General features: G+C 45.2%; 1 protein-coding gene across 8 annotated transcripts in view; it reads right to left on the reverse strand.

The window, feature by feature from the left end:
* Positions 1 to 26,018, reverse strand: part of nav1a (neuron navigator 1a) — a 57,978-nt gene that overhangs the window by 28,060 nt on the left and 3,900 nt on the right. For 6 of the 8 annotated variants that reach the window (XM_029834100.1, XM_029834097.1, XM_029834103.1 and 3 more), the window contains 5 exons: positions 23,833 to 24,689; positions 23,624 to 23,715; positions 15,656 to 16,477; positions 7,766 to 7,868; positions 6,325 to 6,669 (listed from right to left, as the gene is read on the reverse strand). In XM_029834100.1, coding sequence (XP_029689960.1) covers positions 6,325 to 6,669; positions 7,766 to 7,868; positions 15,656 to 16,477; positions 23,624 to 23,715; positions 23,833 to 24,683 — 2,213 coding nt within the window. In that variant the 5' untranslated portion in view covers positions 24,684 to 24,689. Of the gene's footprint in view, positions 1 to 6,324; positions 6,670 to 7,765; positions 7,869 to 15,655; positions 16,478 to 16,701; positions 16,862 to 23,623; positions 23,716 to 23,832; positions 24,690 to 26,018 lie in introns of those variants that run through there. The other 2 variants (XM_029834104.1, XM_029834105.1) reach the window with 2 other exon arrangements.

Genomic DNA, 26,018 nt, shown 5'->3' on the forward strand with positions numbered 1-26,018 from the left:
CTGGTGCATGCAAGAAAGGATGAGATTAAGCAATTGGCATAAAGAGGTGAACAGGAAGGGGGACTAATGGCAGGAGGGCTTGAGAAAAAGTGTGTGACTAATGTCAGAATAACTTCAGAGAATAACACGGCGGGAGTCAGTAGGAGGGGAGAGAGGTTAATTCTGATGCGCATTACAAACCCCCGTCACACCCCGCTGTTAACCTCAGCTCTAGTGGTCTGTGTCTGTGCGAGAGTGTATTTGAGTGTGTCCATGGTGGGGATATGAAACATGCCTCAGATGTTTGTCCAAAGCCAAGCCGAAGAAGAAAGCAGGTACTTAAAGGCCATATATGTGTAAAGGGAGGACATGAGTGAGTGAGAGCAAAATTAGTGGGAGTGGGGGTGGGTTGGTGTGTGTGCCTGTGTGCTTGTTACCCTGTCTTTCACTGTGGGAACCAACCTTCAGAGGTGTCCCGGATCATTTCCTCAGACCCTCCATACCTTTAACAGCACTACCTATGAGAAATTAGGACTATTTCAGAAAGTGTGATCCTTCCAGACCTGTTTGAATAACTTCCCATGCAGACCAACAGGTGAGCTGGTAAACACACACACACCTGCAGGCAGAATGTTATTAACCATCGTGTATACAGTAGACAGGAATAATCAGGTTTTTCACGTTGGTGGACTGCATTAACAGGACATTGTTCTACATTTTACACCCCAGTGACAAAAGGGAAACACTCCGAAGGGGAGTTCTTCATTCCGGTCGAAACCATTCCACACTCATTAAAGTGAGAGTGGAGTTCAAATTCTGTGACCTGTGACTGTAGCAAACTCAAGCTAATGGCTGCTAATGGGGTCGCACACCATTTTTCACTTGTCCCTATATATTCTTTAGCTTCTTAAACGTTCAGTAACAAATTCAGTTTCGTGAGAGATTAAAAAAACAAAGCTTTTGTTGACAGAATGATGTCAGTGACCAGTGCTTGTTGCTTTAGTGTCACTGTCAGTTGGTGTGTTCAGGTCACTTCCGTCTTTTTATCTCCTCCACAGGTCAGATGTGATTACATCATAGATAAGGTAAATAAAGTGAAATCTATAAACACTTCCAGGAAGAGTGAGATCTATTTCTTTCCTTAAAGGAAATTGGGTGGAATTGGTCATCGGGCAAAAGTCGTAACACTTTGACCTCTGTAAAATAAGCTCTGTCTCACACACACACAAAGTTTATTTCTTTTACCCACTTCTATTGTTGACATGGCAACACATCCCTCTGAACTATGTGGGGGTCTCTCTCTCTCTCACACACACACACACACACACACACACACACACACACGCACGCACGCACACACAGTCCTCCAATTCTCTTATTCGTTTTTATCCCTGCCATAAGAGGAACTGAGGGATTATCAGAGAACTCTATAGAGATTTACGGGGCCTCAGTAGGTACAGGGTGGGGGGAGGGTCTGGGTAACTGAAGCCATGACAGTAGCTTTTAATAAAACCAAATTAAAGAATGGAATATGCCACGACTAAACGAGGAGTAGATGGTGGGAAACAGTGAGCAGGGAGTGAAGATTTTCAACATTTGTGACTCCGGAACTTTTCCAGACTCAGATGATGGAAACATTCGTCCAGCAGTTGTGTGAGTAGTTCCCAAGCTCTGATCCAGAACACGTGTGTGTTGCTCAATGTCGGTAATGAAATGGACAACAATCAAAATAAATATATCCTAGAAACAAGTCTGGCATTCTTGTCTGAATAATTTTGTGTGTCTGTGTGCGGATAGAGAGAAAAAACAGGCAAATCCTTTCTTTTTATCCAAAAGAATCATGATACTATAAAAAAAAAAATCCAGACTGTTTATATCTGCAAACATGAGAAATACATCAGAACATTATTCTCACTGCAAGAGAAGGTGTCTGGTCATGTAAATCCACCCCCAGCCCCATATGCTCCACTGTGTTAATTCTTTTAATGTGTTTGTGTGTCGATGTGTACTCTTCCATGCATGTGTATGAGTAGCTGGCGTGGGTGCCTGTGTGTCTGCGCCACTCTAGCAGACAACAGATTAATGCCATTATTGTTATTTTAGAGACACCCACTGTTTCAGATGGATCCAATTACATCATCACTGAGAATAAAGGATGGACGGATTGAGAGCAAATTTAAATCCAAATGTAGTTATCAATTTCATAGCATTCATTAATCACTTGTAACACCACATCCTCTTCAGTTAAAACAATCCAATAGCGTTGAATGAGACGAGAATCAAAACGTGACCCATCTCATGCTCATCTGATTACACTGACTGGCTGCTAATGTGTCATCTCCACGGGTGATCTCTCCACTGTTTTAGCCACACATGCTGAGACAAAGAAAGAGCACGCTCCTCTGCTCAGCCAAGTGTCCTCCGTAATGACAGCAAAAGTAATTGATTACACGCCACGCTGAGCAGACAGAGCAGGACGAGGGCCGCTGCAGAAGAGCAGGTACAGTGGATGACCGAACCCTCAGTCTGCCTCTCATCAACTTTTCATGCGAATGGGCTCCGACGTGTGGACTCAGTGAGAAACCGAGAAAAAAAAAGGTTCGAATTGGTTCCCCCGATATAACGTTCCTTTAAAAACCTGCCACAGAAAGTTTTTAACCTAGTTTCATTATTCATGACTCGCGTTTGTTCACATCTGTACAGTATAGAACAGCTTCAGTCTCGCCAGAGTTGAGTAAGCCTTCCCAAAAGACATCATGTTTGCATTACCCAACTCCTCAGTCCGTCTTTCCTGTATCTGAGCAAATACGATCCAGATTAATCTATGCATTCAAGGACACGCCTGCAGATTTTCATAACACGAGGCACAAACAGGCAGTCAATGCACAGAAGACAGAAAAAATATTGTATCCATATATTTTGACAGCAAGAGGGGAGTCCCAGGTGTGTCCACTGGGGTTTACGCCAGCTGGATGCATGCACGTACACGTGCGAGTGCACAAATCCAGTGAATCAGACCCAGATGTGTGAAAGAGAAATCCATCAATCACATTCGTGGAATATCAGAATTGAGTGTGATGTTCTAAGCTTTGGACAGTAGGGGGAGCTAGAGTACAGGGCGAAAAAAAGAGGTTTGGTCTGATTTGAAAAGGCCGCACGCGCGTACACACACGCGCCTGCCCTGCTGCATGAGATAAGGTTCGATAACAATCCAAACATCAAGGAGTCGTGTCGAACTGGAGATGCTGAACCATGCACAAGGCAGCCACCAGCACATGACCTGTTGACCTTCAGTGACCAAAAATAGGTTTCTAGTAACTAAGAACTCGGAACTGATATTTTAAATTTAGGTTCGTACAAATTACTTCCTTATTCAAATGTGTTTCAATTCCCCATAATGAGAACAAACAGACCTCTTCTCCCTTATTCGTGAACAGACGGCACAAATCAAAACAGTGAAACCACCAACCTCTGAAATGCTTTCAGGAGATTAACACGTGTAAGCGTGTGCGCGTGTGCCTCCCTCCATAATTCATACATCATATTTAGTGCAGTGAACCAGCCTGTCTAGGACTGTAACCATGGAGACTGCCTCTTTACTGATGGGAGGTCACTGAGGATGGGAGCTCCTCCATCCAGGAACAAAAGCGTCCAGCGGAGCAGAAAACAAGCCGCGCGCTCATTCAAACACATGGCAGTGCAATCAATACTGATTAGCAAGCACAGATGAGGATACTCGGATACGCGAGGTAGCATTTGTGCAGTTGTCATGGTGTTAATGAGTTAAACGGCGTGCACTGTATTTTTCCTGACAACCCGTCTGATTTTAAACTGTCTAGACCTGTCTGTCCTCTCAGCGATGACAGGTTTATATTATTGTTTGAACGTTTTAGATGTGTTTGGCCACGAGAAGACGGGCTAACTCCAAATTAAACACTGCACTCACTTTTCTCGGATTAAAAAATATTTCTGCAAACCAAAGTCCTTGGGCGGGGGGGGGGGGGGGGGGGACTGGCTCACGTTTGTGGAGTGCAGATTTACAACCGTCACAGGACCACACCTCTCTACGGTTCACACACGGGGAAATGCCCTCTCAGTGTTTCCAAGATGACGTTTATGAGTGAACGCCTGCGTGCTTTTTTGTGCATGTGCGCGGAGGAGGGACCATTCGAGGAGGGGGTCCGGTTCCAGATGCAAGTCTTTCTCATCAGACGAGAAGAGGCCCCGGCTAGAAAAGCACAGGAAACGGATAACTGACACATGGGGTCCTGACTAAGCGCATCCCTGACTTATGGAGTCTGCGCACGGCGCAGGTCACGGCGCAGTCACGGTAAACTTGTGTGTCCATGACTCATTGTTAAAATCCAGTTACTAAGACCCACAATGAGTCAAAGCCCCCTCACTGGTGTATGTTTATGGTCAAAATCTAATATTTCAAAAATGATTCCTTAGAATTCAAGAGAACAAACAGATGGGACGGCATCACGCAAACAAGGAACATGTGTCTGTCTGTGATACATAATGCATGTGGGGAAATCCTGTTTCATATAAACAGAGATGGGATATGGAAGTGGGTCCTGATCTCTGTATGACTGGGGTATTGCATCTATGTATAATTGATGAGAATGCGAAATAAATTATAAGATAGGGGAGAGTAAATCCAGCATGGGGAAGCATTAATACACTGCAGGGCAGCAAGGAAACAGGGAAAAGCAGCGTTAGCATGCCCCCTAGTGGCAAACATTTGATCAAATGCCCAAAATGATCACAAATGATTCAGTGTAGGCCAAATATATTTGATAATCTCAAACATATCTGATGAAGAGAAAAATCTATATAAATGTCCTTAAATTAACACGAGAAACAACGACCCTCTGACACAACCTCAATGATGACTCAAGGTTATATTTATCAATATATAAAGTAGTTCTGTTGTGGTTTCAGGAGAGATTTAAGAGAAAAACTCTGCCATTTTGTCTGTCATCTGTTGTCTGGTTTACAAATTAGTCTTTCTCACACAAAGATCAACCTAACCAGGCTTACATAAAGTTAAGAACCGTCCCACAAACAAATAACATTTCTGGTCAAACTTGATCTGCTCCCATCATCTTTGTTTCTTCATCCTTATATACAATATTTGTACAAAGACCACTGACTGGAGCCTTGTACAATAGCACAGTGTTGCAGCTGATTTCCATGTGACTGGGGGGTACATTTCTGTGGTTCAGTGGAAATGTCAAGCTGCGGCTGCTAGGATCTAAGGTTATATCCAGACAGTGTGTGTTTTGTTGTGTCATTCCTCAAGGCCTGCAAAGTCCCCAGCACTAACTGACGAAGCATACAGCCGGTCGTTCTTCGATGGGCGCAACACTTTTTTTTACCCCTTTGTATCCATGCGTATGTTGACGCCGGTCTTCTTGATTAGTCACAGAGTCGCGGGACAATCTGCTGTCTCACTAAGAAACTCTGGTGCAGAGTCAAGAAGTCGCGCGCTCTAAACAGCTGTCAGCAGCATGAATTCACTTCCAATCAGACGTCAGACGCAAACAACGCTAGCAGAGGAACAATAAATCATTTTGTGGTGGCGCCATTGCGACCGATGACATCCCAAAGACAAACTCCAGAGCGGCACATGTGTGCAGTGTAACTTGCAAGGTTTCCTTTGGAGCCTGGCGGACCCGCGTCGCAAACATGCTGAGAAACGGAAACCGTTTGCGTCGATTTCCAATGCGAGTCGGATTCCAAATCCCCCGAACTATTAAAGTTGCGCCTGCTTCAGAACAAACCTCCATCTGACTTTGACCGACTCCACACTGGCAGGTCAGAACAAGAGCCAACGCTGTCAGGGGTCCTCTACACCGTTCTCTGCTGGCTTTGGCAGCTGAATTTGACGGCATGATCTCATCGAGGGGTGTGTGTGTGTGTGTCTGAGTGTCTGTTGGGGGGGGTATTGTGACGCCACTGCTGGCCTCAGCCAGAGAGGCTGCTCTCTGACTACAGCTGCAACATACAGCTGTCAGGGTAAAGGCAGACCGTGGGGTAAAACCTGCCGCGCCGAGGAGCCGAGTGAGACTTTGTTGTGCTGAGACTCCACCAACCACTGCTGGTCGCCGACAGCTGCGGCAATGAGAAGAGTCTATAAAATGTGGTACTGTATGTTTCCTGAAGTGCAGAACGGGCCAAAAAAGTAGTGTCACAATAGCGTATTGTGCTTTAAATACAGACCAGAACCTCTGCTGTAATCTGATGACAACAAATGGCAATAGGAATAATCACTGTATATCAGGGATAGAGTTCTAAACACCAATGTGGCTCCTGGTGATGTAAATAAATAATACAACTTACCCATTTCCCAGATCGTCGATATCAACATCGTCATCTTCATCCTCATCGTCACCCTCCTCCTCGTTGGGGCTCTTTCCCACGAGGTCACAGTTGCTGAGGTACTTCCCCTTCAGGAGGGATGGATCTGAATCACCCAGCGCTTCGATGAGGTGGATGCGGGAGGCATGGTTGATGCGAAGGGGCACATCTGACTGGGCGTTACCCGTGGACGGAGCTTCGCCGGCCTGCAGGCGGGGGCTGGCCTGGCCCTGACGCCACGACAGCGGGGAGGAGCGGTTCGATAGGCTGGAGATCGAGAACGCGGCAGCTTCGTCGCTGTCGTAGCACACGGTCCCATCGGTAAGGCTACAGAAATGAAAGGCCGAAGGGAACAGGGGTCAGCCATTTTGGAACCAGCCGGGCAGTCCAGAGTGGAAATCTGCCATTTCCTTCTCCTTCCTAAATCTTATTCCTCCACATCTACATTTAGCTTCCACTATGGGTTAGTGACGGCTCTAACTCCACAAATACCAGCATCAAAGCTACATCACGCCTTCCCTGAGCTCAAGCAGATGATCACATCACTGATTGGTTTCAAAGGTCACAATGTTGAGCCCTGACTCCTGATCCACGATATGCCGCCACGGTCAAAACTACTCATCTGCTGGAAATAATTGCCCCTATAAAATCAATCGATCGAGGCATTTTCACATGTCTTCACGTGAAACACGAGTGGGAAATAAATGAACCAGCGAGAAATTGATCTTCATCTTTTCTTTCAGGCTTCTTATCGAGACTGGAAAAAACCCAAAAGGGTCCAACAGTTTAATTAAATCAGATTTCACTCATTACATAATAATTTCTCACAGTTAACATGATAAATAATTCACAGATAAATAATATACTTTGTTGGACAGCGAGAGGTGACTGAGGGTCAAACTACAATTAAAATAAGAATGAAAAGTAAACCAGGCTCCAGCAGAGATTCATCTGCCAGTTTGTGGGCAGCTGCCACGGAAAAGCCAGAGCGGACGTGCATGAGCCGAGACACGGACATAAAGGCCATAAGAGGGGAAGCTCTCAAGGACAAAAAGCTCAAGATATGCTGAATACCATCAAAACCGCGCAATGAAAGGCAGGAAGAGACAGGATGCAAATACTGGCGATTCATCACAGTCTTATTCCAAGTGTTGCGGGGAACAAGAAGGAGAATGTGCACGGGCAGCGTGTGTTTTAAGACAGATTTGGGTTAATTCAAAAAGAGAGAGAGAGAGAGAGACTAATGTTTATGGGTCTGTTAGGAATACTGATATTGATCCAAAAGCCCACAGGCAGTTAACCACCACACCCCAACACGCTGTTAGCATGTCAATAAGGATCTGCTCATCTCAACTGCTGATTCTCTCTTGTTTGTTCTAGTCCTCATGCTTTTTAAAGTGTGTGCGCGTTTGTCGTGCCCCACCTATGGCTGAGCTGCACCCCTCTCAGGCTGGTCATGGTTTCTTCCAGGTTCTGTCGAAGGTCCAGAACATTCTGCACAGTCCTCTTCCTCTGGGATTCTGGGTCTGTGTGCAAATAACATTTCATCAGACACAATTAGAGGTGAAAATGACATTTTGGAGAATCATGGGATGGCCGAAACATGATCTGCCAGCCTTCAACAGCCACACGAGGAGAGGATAGAGGTCAGAAGCAGCTCTTGATTACAGTATACATGTCGATATAGATCCATAATCTGTTATTCATCTTTTGTTTGACTAGTAGTTTGTTGCAAGTTTCTAAAGTATGATAACAGAATTGTATTCCTAAAATCTGTGATATTATAGATATATGTATTTATGGTCTTCATGGGGTTTTAGGGTTGTGGTCATACGTCATATAGTTTCACACATATGCTGAGAGCACCTGACCTTGACCTTTGCCCCCTTTCCTATGCCTGCTGTTTTTTTAAAGTGCGATGAAGAGAAGGTGATAAAATGTTCAGGATTTTTGATAGAGGACAGTTAACCAGGGGTTTGGCTCAATAGGCCGTTAAAACTGACCAGCTGACTCTCTCTCAGCTGCCAGGGCTGATGGCGTCACCCTGACTTCTCCCTTTTGGAAGGATTTTTGCATTTTGCACTCCCTCACTTTGGTCAGTCGTCAAACTCTTGTGGTATTTGGTTTTTCAAAAAAAGATGTTAAGTGTTAATGTTGTTATTCAGAGCTAATGAAAAATTATACATACACAGATACTGAAGGCTGCACAGCTAATTGTATTCAGTCAGCACAGATGGCAAATGGAGAGGAGAAAAGGGGAAAAGATATTCAAATGTGTGAGGGCAGTTCATTAACTGTGGCACCATCACAATATTGTATAGTCAGCACTTCACAGATTAGTAACCCAATGGAAATGTTTACACTAGAGTTTATTTAGATATCTTAAAAAGAACCTGCAGGACAGGGCCATCCTGGACACACACACACACACACACACACACACACACACACACACACACACACACACACACACACACACACACACACACACACACACACGGTGTAGATGTTTGGCAATAAAACGGTACATGTGAATTTGTTCTCCTGGAGGTGCTCACATAAAAGGAGCTAAAGCACATTATGGAAATTCAAGTTTTAGGAGACACGCTTGGAAATGCTCAATTTGTGTAATCTGTTCACACAATGGAACAAAGAAAGTCTAAAATGTGCAAATAAGGAGTCTGACGCACGCAAGTGCGTGTGCACGTCCACGCACACAGACACAAAGGCTTTAATTGTTGGGTTTTAATTATCCTAAAAGTGATCTTTGTTTAACATGGGTGTGAAATTGATTAGACACAGTCTCATCATTATGTGAGCGTGTGTGTTAGAGAGAGAGAGAGAGAGAAGGAGGGAGGGAGGGAGGGAGAGCAAACCGGGCAACTTCCTGTCCTGCCTCTGCCTTGCTCTTGGTGGTCCCAGCTGGCAGTGGGAGGGGGTGTGGTTGTGGCAGTTGGGGAATTAGGCATGCAAATATCCCTGTCAACCCTGGCAGCTCCCCCGGGGGTGCAGATGAATTACAGTGATTTGGTTTAAATGGAGTGTGTGTACATGTGTGTAGCGGTCCTTGTGTGAATGCTGGGATGGGGCGCTCCCCCTGCCTCTACCGGGGCACACTCGTGGACAAGCACTCTAGATCTGAAGGGTCTATGAAACCAGCCGTGGAGACTTATTAATGGCTGACACCGGCTGTTTAAGTGAGAGTCAGCGCGTCAGAATCAGCAGTATTATGCACGCATGCAGTGTGCAACAACCTCTGCATTCTAATGAAACCCCAGTCTGAAACAACAGATGCTTTATTTGATGGAGGGAAAAACAACATGGATGTAAAAAGCCAGGAAACACGAGCACAACGCTCTCTCTCTCTCTCTCTCTCTCTCTCTCTCTCTCTCTCTCGCTCTCTCTCTCGCTCTCTCTCTCGCTCTCTCTCTCTCTCTCTCTCTCGCTCTCTCTCTCTCTCTCTCCCGTCACATCGAGCCAACAACACTACTGGACTTAAATCTGAATGTCTGAGGTAGACATTCAGCTCCAGACAGTCACAAAGAGCTTTCAGCAGCCAAAACATTTGTGAATGAACAAAAACAACAAACCCCTGAGAAATGACGGCAGCCATTTAAGATCTCTTCTTGTTTTTCACAGGAGGTGGCTGTTTGTGCAGCTCTAACAAATAAAGGAAGGAAAATGTCACCCAAAGCAATAGTGACTCATTTATTTTGTATTAATATAGCAAGGGTCAGGATATACGTGAGTTTAGGTATCGTAAACACAAATAAGCGCTTAATCGCTCTTGTTTTTTTACATGTTGATGGCTTTACTGACAATAACAAACGTGATGAGGAGATGAGCGTTTGATTCCTCTTCTGATTAGTCTGTCCATTAAAATGGAAAAAAACTCCCTGATGGCAAACTAATGGCACTGTCCAGTGTGTGTGTGTGTGTGTGTGTGTGTGCCCCAGTGGGAGCATAGCTTTTGCAGAATATGAATGAAGCTTTGAGTAATGGCTCCCGTTTCTATTCTCTCCTTCCCTCCAGACTCGATTTGTCTCTGTCCGCACCACGTGCACGCACACACGCTAATGTCACTGTAACCCACCTTACAGCTGCAGGACGCTTATCCCATAATAATCGCTGGTGGCGGCACATCAGCGCTACTCTACCGCAAATGTCTCCAGAGATGTGCGAGTCCTCGCAGTGGTTGTTTGTCAAGAAACACAATTATTAGGTGCATTCCTGACTTTTAAGAATCCCACAAACAGGATGCCAGTAAAACCACTGCACCTCTTAGTTATGGTTTTAATGGCAGGGTTACTATAAATATATCTGACAAAAATTTAAATCAATCATTTTGGTTTTGTTTGTTTCTTTAATAACAGTTCCCAAATATTTCTAGTCTGCTTTTTTTTTTACAGCCCCTTTCTGACCTCAGTTTACAAAACAGGAAGCATTACAACACACCGCTATTCCTGCACATCTGGCTGAGGAACACAAGCGTGCATCTGTGCACGAAGGATGATTTGCTTCACTAGGATGTTGCAACAGGATATTGAGACCATTGAAAATCATATCTGATCTGGAACATGAACCCATCAAAGCACAACACAATATCCGCATGTACACAAACTATGCCACTGTTCCTTGACATGGCAATTAGCGAGTTAATGCTAATCCGAGACAACGATTATACGAGATAATCAGTTCTGGAGCAGCTGACTGTGTCGAAAATCTGTTTAAAAATGAGAAACCATACCAGCCATAGACACAAATAACAAACAAATGCACTATTCATTCACACACAAGTCTGATCTTCTTTTGTCATCTTCACAAACACAAACAAACACAGACTGTATCTGCTGAGGATCTGGCACAAATCAGCCCAGAGGGCAAAATAAGGCGGCTCTAGGTTCCTTCCATCGTTCTTGGAAAACAAGCCCGAGAATTGCACAGATGTGACAGTCTGACTAACCAAAGCTTTGTCTCTCCTGCAGGTTTGAAAGGTAAAATAAAATTTTCACTGATGAGACCATGCAGACCATTTGAAGTGTGTGAATTCACTCCTGTCAATAAATACATATAAGAAAGAAAATACAGTAAAGTGTTGTGCTCTGAATTTTTAGTTTTCTCAAGCACATTTGCTTGTTGGCATGATATCAAATTAAGTGGTAAACCTAACATAATCTGCTATAATATACGTAATCTCAATCGTGTGGAACTTCTTAATTTATTCTTAATTTATTCTTCTCACAAGCACAACATGTGCTTGTGAGACTTTTCCCCGCAGCTTTTGTGTCATATGAGTACTTTAACAGCTTTCCTCCACGATACTTTTAAATTGGGAGTTTTAGGAGCACCATTAAGCGTTTTAATCTTTCAAACATAGGTGTGTGTGTGTCTGTTTGTGTGTGTCTGTTTGTGTGTGATGCTGTGCAAGAGCTGATGAGACAAAACACAGAGCGAGCTAATATGATTTCGGAGGAAGACGACAGGAAGCAGACAGCGCTAATGCAATGGCTCCTGCATTAACTTCTGAGAAACTGACCACAACGCAGCATTGTGGATGCACGTAAACACATACACTCATGCGCGCTCACGCAAACAATCCCCATCCGCACCCCGATGTGCAAACACTTTCTATGAATTATCCCTCTGACAAAAATCCCTCCTGCGGTAAAAAGATGTCCTCTGTCCTTGTCCTGGAACTCCAGAAATATCCTCTGCTGCCTGACTGCTGACAGAACACCACTACCCGTCAACTCACATCAGTCTTGAAAGAGGGGGACAGGAAGTGAGGGAGAGAGAGAGAGATGCAGATAGAATCTTTGTTCCTGTTTTCCTTGAGTATTTGTGTTTACTCAGGCTGTCAACACCTCCACAGTATCACACACTGAAATTAAAAATAAAATCAATAGCGCCAGCGCTCCAGTATTGGCATATTACATTAGATGACGCTGAATCAATTCTCGACACTGCTCATACTGGGGCATCAAAACACACTTATGACACAAAGTGTGACAAACCGGCCAGTAATCCGTGCGTCAGCAGCATACAACCCAATGCTTGTGCGCCACATGGCTTGAATTCCTCACTCAGTGGCGTGAAACAGTCTGGCCACACCCACATGACTTCAGAGACTCCACACTTTGATCACAATGAAAGGACAAGATGAATTAGTGGAAGTATGAGCAAGAAAGCAAATCAGAGCCTGAAAAGAGCTCGTATTTTATGTGTGTCAGCTCATGCAGTCTTTAGGTGCTTTGGTTGCACTTCTTCTCATCTTCTGAAGAGTTGTTGAATTAAATAGGTGTGTTGTGTGTTTGCGTGCCTGTGTGTCTGTTTGCATCGTACCATTTTTGACTTAGCCGATTTCCCGGCAGCATTTACTGATTTGAGCTGACATCTGACGAGCAGCCGCCGCTGATACAATGCTAAACTAACGAGCTCCTTCTTGCACTCAGCGCTGCTTTAAATGCAGAAGCATTCGTGAGTTGCCGAGTTGCACTTAAGAGATCTGCTGAGCTGTTCTGCTCCGTCCTCACAAGTGAAAGAGTCCTTCCGCTACAAAAACCCCAAATCCACGCTTCTCAAATCTTCTGAACTAAATCTATTTTCTCCATCCGATCCTTCGTAAAGTAAAATTCCCCCAAATACCCCAATCTCCATCTAAACGCATGTCCTTAAGCTTTAATCTGTAATTCATTTCAGTCTTGATGGTTGGTCTTTTTTTTCTGGTGATAGATGTGTGATTAGTGGAATGGAAGCCGAATCTTCTCATTATCTTGATGCAAGGCCTAATCCAAATGCTTGCCACTGTCTTTAGGCTGGATCCTCTTTAAATCAAGCCGACCTCATGCTGGGAAAGGAAACTGCTTTAGGGGGCTTACCCTCTATACCTCATTATGGGTGCTGGATAGGAGCAGGAGGTGTCATTAGTGGCACACATCTGAGGTTCGGTGCATAAGATGACCGTGGCAGGCTAACCAATATATGTTTTACGGTGCATTTTAGAGAGAATTTATGCTTCTATATAAACCAAAACGTATGCTAACATTGTTAACAAGATATCGTACATCATGAAAACATGCTTGGCTTGCCAGTAATACCATTTCCAGCGCCTGTGGGCACAGAACCCAAGTAATTCTCTCAATCTTGTTAACAAAATGCTCTTTATCAGGGAGTGGTACAGCATGTGCCATGAAAGAAAAAGAGATTATACAAATACAAATCCAGAATCACCGCATGCTTTTTCCCCTTGTCTTCACTTCACAAGTGTGTGTGTGTGTGTGTGTGTGCGTGTGCGTGTGTGCGTGTGCGTGTGTGTGTGTGAGTGTGTGTGTGTGTGTGTGTGCGCGCATCTATGTCCACTACTGTAGGCCAATCTAAAGCAGTGTCAAAGTGCATGCTGCTAGCTGCCATGCAACACGACAGTTTATTTCTCAAGCCGGCATTTTAATCCCTGCGGTCATCAGCTAACATGCATCCTCCAAAATAACAGGCTATGACAGGGTCAATTCATCCCCATGCGATGCCGAAGCCACTGTAAAATGGCACTCGCAGGAAGTAGACAAGGAGAAGGTGGAAGCGTGTATGAGAAGAGGAGGTAAACGTTTGGTGAACATTGGCAATCCATTTAAATATGACAGGCGTAGAATCCAATTAGCTGTGTGTCCCATCAGAAATGAAGAAGTGTCCCCCCCACCCAACGCACACACACACACACACACACACACACACCAGACTGTATAGAAAGTTATAAGTGCATATTTAATATATGTACGTATAAAAATATATGGTGGAATCTAATCTCCTGAGCTGCCAGGTCTAAATTTAGATCACCTATCATCATTATTTTCCCAGGATGCTCTTTTATGGAATTCTTTTACTCTCTGTGTCCCCCCCTCCACCCCCACCCTACCTGCCTAGAGGAGGAAGGGGCTGAAAATTACAATAAGGACTGGGACAAAGTCACACAAAGACCCACACTACACACACATGCTTGAATGCGGGTCTGCTGAGGCAAGGTCACGCAGGACTGTTGAAGAGAGAAAAAGGAAATGAGGAGGAGAGAAGAGGAAGTGCGAGAGAGGTTTGATGATGGACAGAAAATGACTTCCTCACATCAAACTACATAATAGTGTTCCTGCGACAGTGTGCTCTCTCCACCTCTATTGCATTGATGATGCTGAGCGGTGCTGGCCAGAGCCAGGGAGGGATGAATCAAAAGATGTCTGTGTGTATGTGTGTGTGTTTGCTTTCAATAACATGGCGAGCCACCCACCACTGGCACACAAATGTTTCATATACGTGCACGTTTGTAGCACTCTGGCTACCTGCTCGTGCCACCAACATCCCCCCAGATTTCCCTCTGTCCTCCCGCACGTTGCCCCCGGTAACAGGGGGGTTGGGGGGGGGGGAGTGTTGGATGTTGGATAGTGACCATCTGTCAGAAGCTTGACGATCAATGGGGCTGGAGCAGAGAGAAGAAGGGACAGGGCTGAGGAAGAGCGGGAGGGGCGCAAGGCTAAATATGCACCCCAGTGTGACCGGGCCCCGAATCAATGCAGAGTCACTTTATTTATTGAGCGAAGACACACACCCCGCCAGTCCCACTAACATGGCCTTGGCTAGCAAATGGCCGGTTCTGGTGTGTGCCGTGACACGCTGAGTCTGAAGCATTTAAAAAAAAAAGAGAGAGAGAGACATACACACAGCTCACACATACGGGCGCAGTCGGGATTACACACATTTTGGCTGCACCGGGTTTTAAAATATTCTGCTAATCTGGCAGCGTTGCAGCAGAGCGGTGGCACATTGGCTGGAGCAGGTGGGAGATATTAGATAAATAATATATCCAGCTCACTGTGGCAGTGGGTCAGCTGAGAGAGGCAGACGGCTCCAGAGCTGACGACTGATTCAACAACGCAACCATGTCAGCCCTCCGGAAGGGCTTACATTAGCTCAGTGGAATAATGGGAGATGCGCTAGTGCTGATCGCCATTATAAATGAATTCTACGTACTTAAAGAGAATATACGATGTGCGTGAAAGAGAGTGTGAGATAATGCAGTGAAAAACAGTCAAAAGCACGCTGACATCATGCTCCACTGCTACAGAGGGGGAACTTATTTAGTATTCACTGTTGATGTTGGAGCCACATGCTTGGGCTGGAGGAAATGGGTGTGGAGATGCAATGGGATGGTTCTGTTTTTTTTTCCCAGTGTTTACTGATTTTTCTGTCCTTTTCACATGATTACAGCTGAAAATATAGGAAGCGATGCATGCGTCACACCTAAAATATAGGGAGACAATAGCTGACTCACCAAGCATTTGACTGAAGAGTAGCTGCTCAAGATCTCCCAGAACTGTCACCACTAACTCTGGGTCCACCTTCAGAAAGCTCTTGTCCTCGTCTCCTTCTGTCCCCTTCTTCTCCTTCCTCACCTCTGCCAAATGAGCTGCAGATCTTCCCTTCTCTCCAACTTTCTTGACGTTAGCCTCAGAATTCCCGGCTCCACTGAACTTGGCCGTGGTTAGCAGATCTGTGGTTTCTGTGTCTGCAATCTGGCCTGCCTCCGAGGCCTTACTGATGGGCTTGACCTCAGCGTACGGTCCGCGTGGTTTACCAGGACCCGGAATACGGCTTGGTTTGCTAATGTTAGACGACGGAGACGACGAGCAGAAAGTTTTAGGCTTTCCCTGAAAAAGGGACTGTTCTGACTTTGAAAGAGTCCGAGAGAGTGTTGGCTTCCCGGTCCCAGAGTGACCCGTCTTATTCTGACCCTGTTTGTTGGCGCCGGTGCCGGGACGGCTCGTGTCGTCATTCCAGCGTGGAGACTGGTAAAGGTGCAGCTTCTTCTCAGCGTCCGTCAGCACACACAGGTTGCTGAGCGATCGTTGCTTGCGGAGCCCGGATGGATTGGGGACCGGGATGGGGATGGAGCCAGAAGTGGGCTGATAGACACGAAGCTCGGATGCAGAAGAACGTGACGATCCTTGGGGCAAAGCGGAGGTCTTGCCTGAAAGCTTCCTGGATGCCATGGCCTGGGAAGTTTCCTGGCAGGAGACAGCAGCAGACCTGAGGTCCAATTCTCTAGGCTTAGCTGTCATGTTAATGTTAGCCCCATTAGCCTCCAGCGTCCCTCCTGCAGTGAGCAGAGCAACAGCATCAGTGACACGCTTGAATAGCAGGAAAGCAGAAAAAGAACAGACAAAAAGAGATGTGTCGAACAGGCAAGAATTATGTCTGGATTGCTCTCCACATGTGGGTCCACGCTGAGCCAGGCTCCCCGCCGCGGGAGATTGTGGCTTCAGCCCCAGCTGAAATAGACCAGCGGTTCAGGAAATTGGAATTAGCAGTCAGCCTTACTGCTGTTAATCCATGAACGTGGCGCTGTGTGTTCAGTCCATAAATCCACGTCTTCACCGCTAGTCTGCCGCTATCGCCACGACATGAAACGCCAGTCTCGTTCTCCGCCTCCCTCTCAGCTGCTCGTTTACTCCTGCTGCCAGGCAAGCAGCAGCCGACTGACAGGAGAAATAGTCGCAGAGGCAACAGCAGCAGCAGCAACACTCCCCCTCCTCCTCCTCATCCCCCTCCTCCTCTTTTTTCTCTCCTCCCCTTTATGCCTTTCTCTCTCTCTCTGCTTTGCTCCCTCTCTTTCTTCTTCCTCTATCAGTCCGTCTCCTTTCTCTCTCTCTTTGATTCACCTACCAATCTCTCCCGCCATTATGCTGCGCAACAGTGATGCAAAAAAGACAGGAAGAAAAAAAGAGAGACCCTAACAATAAGCGGAGCGGCATGCTCATCAAATGACCCAAACCGCCGCCTCCTCGTGTGCACGCTTACACACCCAATCGGTCATAATCACATTAGCTTCTCTATTCATCCATTCACACACAGACTTTTCTCATGTGCTCTAAACACAAGAGGCCCACCCGTGATTAAGCTGATTCTCCTTATCTGAAAAGCAGCCATGACTGTGTGATTAGCCCACAGAAGAGGAGGACACACATCATTCGAAACAAAGCAGCGAGGTTCAGTCAATCATTACGCCACAATTAGCAAGCAAAAGGCGTCCAGTGGCCATCCACCCGCTATCCTACCTGAACTCCTACCTCCTCTCCTTTGGAAACTACAAGAAAACCCCCAAGCTGATGTGCTATAACTGACCCATATGGGCTTCAATAATAGCCCTGCCTTGACAGTGTAGAAACAAGCACCATTCTTGCACGTGTGCACGAGTGGGGATGTGTGAATGAACGTCTATCTTTTTCCTTCCCTTCCTGCGTGTCAGGGTTTTAGTGGGTCTGTCTCCACGAGTGTGTCACATTGATGAGACAAGTCCAGAGAAGCCACGGTTCCTATCCAGGGACACGGCCACGTTGGACCACATCTACTCAATGGTCTCTATGGGCAAAGCTCACAGGAGTAGAGGAAGCTCTGCCTTCATTATCAGCCTAATTCTCCACTCATTTCAACTCTAGGTTGAACCAGAACCTTTGCTTCAAACACAAAGAGAATCTTAATTTCTGATAAAACATTGTGCTTAGAGCGGATGATGCCATCAGTGATGATTTGTGTTTCCATGAGGTGTAGTTACACTTGTAATGTACAAGAACACTTTAAAGCATCGCTGGAGCTCATTAGCAATCAATAACACTGCAGCACGAATTTGGGTGTATTAATTCATCCTCTTTGCATATAGTCCAGTGGTTTAACTGTTGCAGTGTTTATTCTCTGGCTGCATTACCTTTTGTGCACTTTGCCATCTGTAGAGTGCCTGCAGCTATGATCTTATCAGGTTCGAAACTGTTAGGAGTGGTTTTTCAAACAAACAGGCTGGCAGGGTGATGTCTGATTTCTGTTACATTTGCATAAACCGGTTCACGCTGAGTTTAGCCGAGCAACGAAGCAATTCCTTGTTTAATCAAGCTCCATATCCCACTAAATCTTATACACATCTCCTCAATAACACACAACTACATACATACATCGGTTTGCTTGTGTAAAGGTCAAAGTCATTAAAGGCAGTGAGCTTTAATAAAGTATACTGTAGCAGTTTTACAATATTGAACCCAGAGCTCTGCGGTGACAATTAAGTGTAAGCTGGGGGCTGGTCGCAGCCCAGTTAGGGGTAATGGATGTAATTCAATGCTTATGGGCACTATATAACAGCTCTTTTACCTCCCAAATGAAGGTTTAAAAAGTCAAAGACCGCATACAAGGTTAGTTTATGTGCATGCATTAGAAAGACGAACACAAATTTACACAAGTGAAATGTGAATGGCTCTCACAAAAAGGGCTTGTTCCAGGCCTTGACTCTATGGCTCTACAGTCTAATCAGTCTGCTATATGGCTGATGTAAACCTGAACTCTCCGGAGGATCAGGCCAGGAGTTTCTCTGCTACTGTATACTATGGTGGATGCCAATGAGAGTCCTTCTGGGTTGAATGAGAGCTGCCACAACTCAACCCTTTGTGATTGTGAGGATTTGCTATACTAGTCTTTCAGTGCCAGAAGCCTCTAGACATCTTCATCAGATACCATTGTCCTTACTGGCTAAATGTCACTCTCCTTCACCGTTGGGTACTTGTATCCTTCCATGTACTTGCCAATCATCAACACTGCTCCAGAGACCACACTATTGTGTTGTGATGCAGAAACACACCCAGACTTACTATTATCAGAGCAAAAATTATGCAGGCATTTGCATTTCCTCACTCACCAGCAGATGAGGACTCCTGGTAAAATCATGATTACTGCACGTGTGTCTTTCTGCTTAGCCTTGGCAGAATCCTAGGGCTCACTGCACGTGGGTCGGCTTTCTGAATGACCTGAGCAATCTGGCCTGACAACACAGAAGCTGGCGATGATGAGTGCCAGTGCTCTCAGTCTTAGCCTACACATTAATCACTCGGCAGACTTTGTACCGGCTGGCAGCCCACAGCGACCATGATGAATTCACAAAGGTGACAAAGAGTAAGATACAGCCAAAAAAAAAAGATACTTGAATAATGTATCTGTTGATCTATCAAAGGGATTTGCGATTCGTATCTTTACTAGATTCTGGATTTAAAAGGAAACGTATCTCAAGGGAAGCTGTAATAATCATGCTGAGGATGTATAACTTTATACATAACTGCCTCAAACTTTAAGAGGAACACTTGCCATTTGATGAAGCAGATGGTATGAGCTCTCGCTTTCACAAACTCCCTTTTGGTTTCTCTTGCCTTTTTCACAACTGTTTACAAAAGTAGGAAGAGAAAAAGTTTTATTCTAAAGATGAAGAGTGTAGGAAGGTGGTGGAGAAGCAAGAAGTAAAGGCATGAAAGGAAAATCTAAAAAAAAAAATTCTACTACAGAAATCCAGACAATGAGGAAAGTGAGAGGAAGAGGAGGTAGAGAAGGCCGAGGAAGGATCTACGACGTGTGCCAAAGGAGCAGAGGAAGTGTGTAAGAAAAGAGAAGGGAAATCCTGCCTCACCTCCTCGCCACTTCTGGTACATTTGCCTACGTCCGCTTGTGCAGCGAATTCAGTCCACAACACACAGGGATGAATACCAGACCGTGACACACTCATGGCCTCACACACACACTCAATTGTAATAAACTAGCACAATAACAGGCCTCTCAGTGTCCTGTTTACATGCATTCATTAACGGTGAGAAGGCAAGTGTGCAAGTGACACAACGGCTCTGCGGTGGTCTCACGGACGATGATGAACAGCATGACTCACTGGCTTTAGTTTGGACAATTCAGCCAAGGCCACCCTTAGTAATAAGTGAAGGAATCACTCCTAACAACCCCTGAAGAGTGAACCCGACAAAAACACCGTTCTGGTCCAGGGGCTCACACCGCACACTCATCGTGAGTCACGCACAGGTGACAGCTGAAAGACGCAGTCGGTGAAAAGACTCTGACTGCCACCAAAAAGAATAAAGAATGGGATAGGCATAACTTCTCCCCTACAGACTACTTGCTGTTGACATTCTCAGTACACTTCCCAGAGGTATCCCAGAATGCTGTGCTGATGCAGAGGCTGGTTGCCTGGTTACAGCATGGTATGCATGAAGCGGTGGTGGAAATCGTCCACGAGTGCCAATAGTGTTCACTGAGGTTCTGTCAATAAAATCATGGAAAGTGAAGTCCAAAGGCTAAAAATAAAACCTGCTCAGCAGGAAGTCCATATGGGATCATAATGCGGAAGATCTTGGTAACCCAATTGCTTTGTGCGTGGGCGCAGGGTGGCAGGTTACACATGAGTGACTCCATAATTCGACTGGGCTGAAAAATCACACAAAAGGTCAGAAAGGGTCTTTGGTGTGTGTACCCATTCACTTTCATGAGTCCTTTATGTCTCTCACCCATGGAGACCTGCATGGGAACCTCCTCCACTGCAAGGAAACATCCCTGGGCACAGAGACAAAAGAGGAGGCTCCAGGGGACACTGGAAACTCCACAATTACAAAGGCTGCATAGGGATTAAGAAGAGAATACGCAGAGTTTTACATATTTCATTTTTGCCCGCTCCACCGGATTAGCACCTAAGAAGCAAAACTATCTACACTGAAAATATGTCATCAGGACGGTTCAAAGGTCACCTATAGTGGAAGGTATGACATTAAACCTGAAATAATGATTGATGTCTCACTCCTGGTGATGAGCGATGGCATAATCTGCCCACACTTACATCTGATCATCTGTCCATACTAAACCATTCATGGCTGCCCAGCACCAACTGGGCATATGTCTCTCTGATTAGATTGGCCAAAGAGGATTATGCACTGTCTAAGAGTACATGCGGCCGCCGGCCAAGGTTATCAAAATGCTATCCATTCGACTCTCCAGGGGTATTAAAGAGATTGTGAGTTCATGAACGGAAAGCTGATTTTCATTATTAAAGATTTGCTGACTTTCAGATTTTCATCATTTCAGCTGCTTGCTAATGTTGTGGTGCTATTTTTTTTTTTTTTTTTGAATTCAAGGTATTAGATTTTGGGGGGGGGGGGGGGTCCAATCTAAAGCCCTCACAGATTTCAACATGCAAAAAAACCCTCAATTTGGAAGGCAACCCTACCCGCACCAGCACCTTTAGCACATCGCCTTCATCTCACTTGTATCCCGCTGCTTTCCCATCAAATGATTGAGAAATTAAATAAACAATTGAATAACTGACACGAATAAACATTAGTAAATATGGATGTGTTCGATAGCTTACCAAATATACTCGAAAGAAAAGCCTATGAGAGTGTTACACAATTCCTAACATTGTCTTGAGGACATTGATCATCTTTTTGCTCTCTTTTGAGACTAGAATAATAAAATTTCTTTATCGGGCTATTTAATAAGGATAGTCCGATATCTGGTTATTTTCTACAGGTAGATGATGCTGTGATGCAGGCTGACCGTGAGATTCTGTGTTTTCATTTAACCTCTTTATTGGAGCTCTACATACAGTCTGTGTGACGGAGAAACAGCTGATGGATTTTGACTCTCCATTGGGGAATCAGGCCATACTCTCCCCGGGAGATGAAAAATGATACGCCCTCCAAATCACATTTATCTTCCCAACACCATCTGTGAACTGTCGCACGTACATGCATCAGCACAAATACACATCCACGGTCAGACGTGCACGCGCTCTCCAATACACCTCTCGGGAGAGCCGCAAGGTCAAGAGGTCTGAGGTCTAATTGAAAGAACACACGGTGCTACGGTCACATTAGATGTTCAGGTCTTCATTAGAGGAAGATGTAAGACTTGATTATGTTACTGCTCACATCACTAAGTGAATCTAAGCATATGGAAAAGATTCGATTTGTGCAAAAGCACAGCTACTTAGGCCACAGCTCCAAATCTAAACGAGTTATATTATGATTGTAGCACTTGTGCTGTGACCCAAAAAGGAACTATTATGCTGTTCTTGTGCATTGTCACACAACTCCCCCTCTCTCTATTCTCTCCTTCCAAATGTTGCCTTCATGCCAGTTTTCCTCCCTTCCTCCACTCAGAGAATTACAGTCATTACGGCGTCCGTCCACCCTCCATGTAAGTGCAGCTTCAGAGGAGTCGCAGACACTCTGGTTCTGTTTTTAACGCTTTCCAGGGACTAATTAAAAGGCCACAAACAGAGTCCTAAGTCAGCCAGAGGCGTTTAAAGATGAGGGCTTGTCTGCCGCAACCAGGTGCACACTCCACAACCATGTGCTTCAAACCAAAATGAGCTTTTATTTGAAAATTACCTAATTAAAGAGGCTGCAGGTCATATTAAATAAATCCCAACTTAACAGTCAGAATGCTGAGTTCACATGTATTCTGATTTCTGTCTCACGATGGTGTAAGACAATTTTATCTAAGATGCAATGATGCTTCATTATAATTTACATTTTCTATATCTGTAACTATAAAAAGAGTTTATAAATTGATCTGAGTATGAACAGGCACTGGAGGCACTGAGTGTTGAGATATTATGGGCAGTATTTGTGTGGCGTGCAGCACATTTGACAGCGAGGCACTCGATCCCCCTCCTGTCCAACCACATCAAAGAGAATGATTCACAATAAAAGTCCCATCTCCCAAGCACGTCTGCATCCCTCAGGTCCAGAAGAACAGTGCATGACTACAGCCATGGATGGAGCACAGTCCCTTCTGAATAGTGGGGGGAGGGTGCAGTGGTCAGACTGATATTGTGGCTTTTTAGGTCAGTGAAACACTTGAGGAGCAAAACTATGAGAGATGAGCTAAACTGTGAGTTGAGGCTGAGTTTGAACTCCTCAACATCTCCTGAATGAAGCGAATCCAGCTAAAATGGATGCTTGCATAATTGTCCCTGACAGCCAAGTAGAGACGCGTCCCAATTCATGCCATTATCGCCCCACATCACCATGTGATCCTCCAGCTTTACATCCACTCACCTTTTACTCCTTTCCATCTCTCCATTTACTGTGTGTGGTCTTCAGAAAACTCCACAGAAAGATGCACATTATCAGCTAAACATATTAAGACATGTAGACTAACTGTGGATTCAAGGTGTGAAATACATTCTGCTCATCCAAGTCTAAATCTAAAATCTAATTCTCTGCCACACATCTGCATTGGGAGAGTTGACTCCTTTCTTAAAGGACGCAAAGACACACCGTACATGGAAGCATGATCTTTTAGACAACTTAATGCAATTAAACATCAAACTCAATGTTTTATGAGACTGTAGGTGATATTTTCCAGCAAATGTGAATGTTCAAGAAGAAAGAGGAGTAAGAGAGAGAGAGAGAGAGAGAGAGTATCTAACCAATTGTGAAGTCATCGCAGCAGACTTCTATGGATCCAGAAGAGCAGTCACTTAGATCATCATATGAAAAATCACTGTCCTGCAACGGCACCCTGTGAGCAAGGAAAACACTTCCTTCACAGACTGATTCACAGAATACTCCAGTGTTACTGCCTACAATCAGGCCACCACAACTCAAAATGCAATGTTGCCAAGCATTGACCTCCTACCTATAGCTGAAGGGAGCCACCGTTGCCATGTTGATTCGAGGTGTGCGGGTCTCAGAGGATGAATCCTCCTTTTCTATGCTTTGATCTAGAACATCAGCAGTAATCTTTGATGTCACTGTGGTGGTGAATTTGACGGGTAGCAGAGGTACGGGACCAGGAGAGAGAGCTGGACTGCTGCCCTCGGGAGTCCCCATGTCCTCGTCTGACTGGCTGGTGGAGCCGCTGCGACTCTTGATGGCATCCTTGTGGGCGAGAGCAGGCCGTGACAGGTTACTGTTATTCGCTGCGGGAGACTGTGTTTGATGCTTTCCCGGAGCTTCTTTCTCCCTCTGTGGCACATCTTCCCTGAATGTGCGACACACGGCGTTGCTGTTCTCTCCCCTTTTGAACTGCAGCGGCTGATGTTTGTGGCTGAATCTGTATGTTTGGTTGTTATTAATTACAGTGTTTCTGTTGGTGTCGTGGGAGGGAACATTAAGCAGCACAAGTTTTCCCAGGTCCAGCGTGTCCGTGGAGTGTGGCAGTGGCGCCTTGCGTTGGGTTAAAGGGCTGCTGTAAGCAGAACGGGACACTCGGGGAGCAGGTAAAGCTCCTGTTCGCTGGTGGAGTGGATTTTTCTGGCTGGGTTCTCTCATACTGTGCTGGGGAGGAGACCCTGAGACGCTGGAGCTTCTCAAGCAAAGCGAAGAAGAGTGCATGGGTGTCTGCTGAGCATATTTATGGGTCTGCATTGTGGGCTTTGGCAGGTCACTAGCCCGGCGGCGAGTGTCTGGTTTAGGAGAGGAGGGCAACGGGATTCCAGACATGGCAGGAGGGCGGGAGGCTGACTTCACATCGGTTCCCCCACTCATAGTGACCTAAATGGAGAAACAAAAGAGAGAAATGAGTACACACAAAGTGCATGAAATGGTTATTTATAGCTCCAAGATCATCTTAAAGTCATTATAACTGTGTGAACTAGAATGAAGAACCCTCAGCCCAAAGAAAATGATCTGTGCTAAGTGAGCATGTGATATGAATGAGACAATCATGGTAAAACACGGGTTTGAGCTTATTTTCAGCATTCCACTGGGGCAAATCCACAATCAAATAAGCCTTGCTGAAAACACAAACACATGCACAGACACATCCTCTGCCAGTCACACTCGGAACATTGTGTTCTCAAGCAACTGATCTTCTCAACTTAATTAGTTGCAAATGCACATTAATGCCTGTAATTCTTCTCTCTACCACACTATTATGACCAGAATTGGCCCCGTCCACCTGCTGCAAAACACCTGAATCAGCTCTTCAAATCACCAGTACAACAACCTTCCTATAAAAGTACTCAGATTTGTTCCAAGCCCTTGCTGGCCTACTTTTGGGAACAGGGAATGACTTTGTTATGACCCACAAGTACACAAATTCTAAGTTCTGCATGTCCTTTCTTTATTGGCAAACTGTAATTGCAAGAGGACTTTTTGGGCTGTCAAATTATGTGAACCATCGAGGTCACTGGGGCAACAAGATGGGATGCAGATGTGGCACAAAAACCAATAAATATTAAAATATCCTGTATTCCACCCATGTGTGTCTGCCTTGCTCCATCATAGCTTTTTCACAGCCTGCTCATCAGCACACTACAGTGGTAGATAAACAGAGACAGATGTTGTCATCCATTCTGCCTGCCTGTGCTTTCTCTCCCCTTCCTCCCATGTCTTTTTCTCCTATACTTTCTCTTGGGAGGCCGACACATTTCATCAGAATTTTTCTCTGTCTGTCTCAATTCCTGTTTGGACACTCAAGAGCACAGGTGCAGTCTAGCCCACCGATTATCTGTATGGAAATTGGCTTTTCCCGCGGGATGCGCTGAGGTCATTCCAGTACTAGCACAGTCACTGCTGGGACATACCGAGACTCAGCTGATGTCAGGGATGTGTGAGTGCATTTGTGAGGTTGTACATATCAACCTGCAGAAAAGAACCAAACAGCTGCAAGGCTGGAAAATAGATTTCTGGTACAGGACGTTCTCCACCACACAATGGTGCTCGTTAAATAAGTAGACTGGAGTGTTCTCTCCCAGTCATGTGCTCAATCAAATCATCCAGACTTGAAAAAGAAAAATATTGTCCAGAAAATTGTTACCTAATTTTCTTCACAGTATTGATTTTGTTTGCACATTGAGGATTTTGAACATAGTGCTTACT

Source organism: Takifugu rubripes, chromosome 3, assembly GCF_901000725.2.
Source record: "Takifugu rubripes chromosome 3, fTakRub1.2, whole genome shotgun sequence".
NCBI lineage: Eukaryota > Metazoa > Chordata > Actinopteri > Tetraodontiformes > Tetraodontidae > Takifugu > Takifugu rubripes.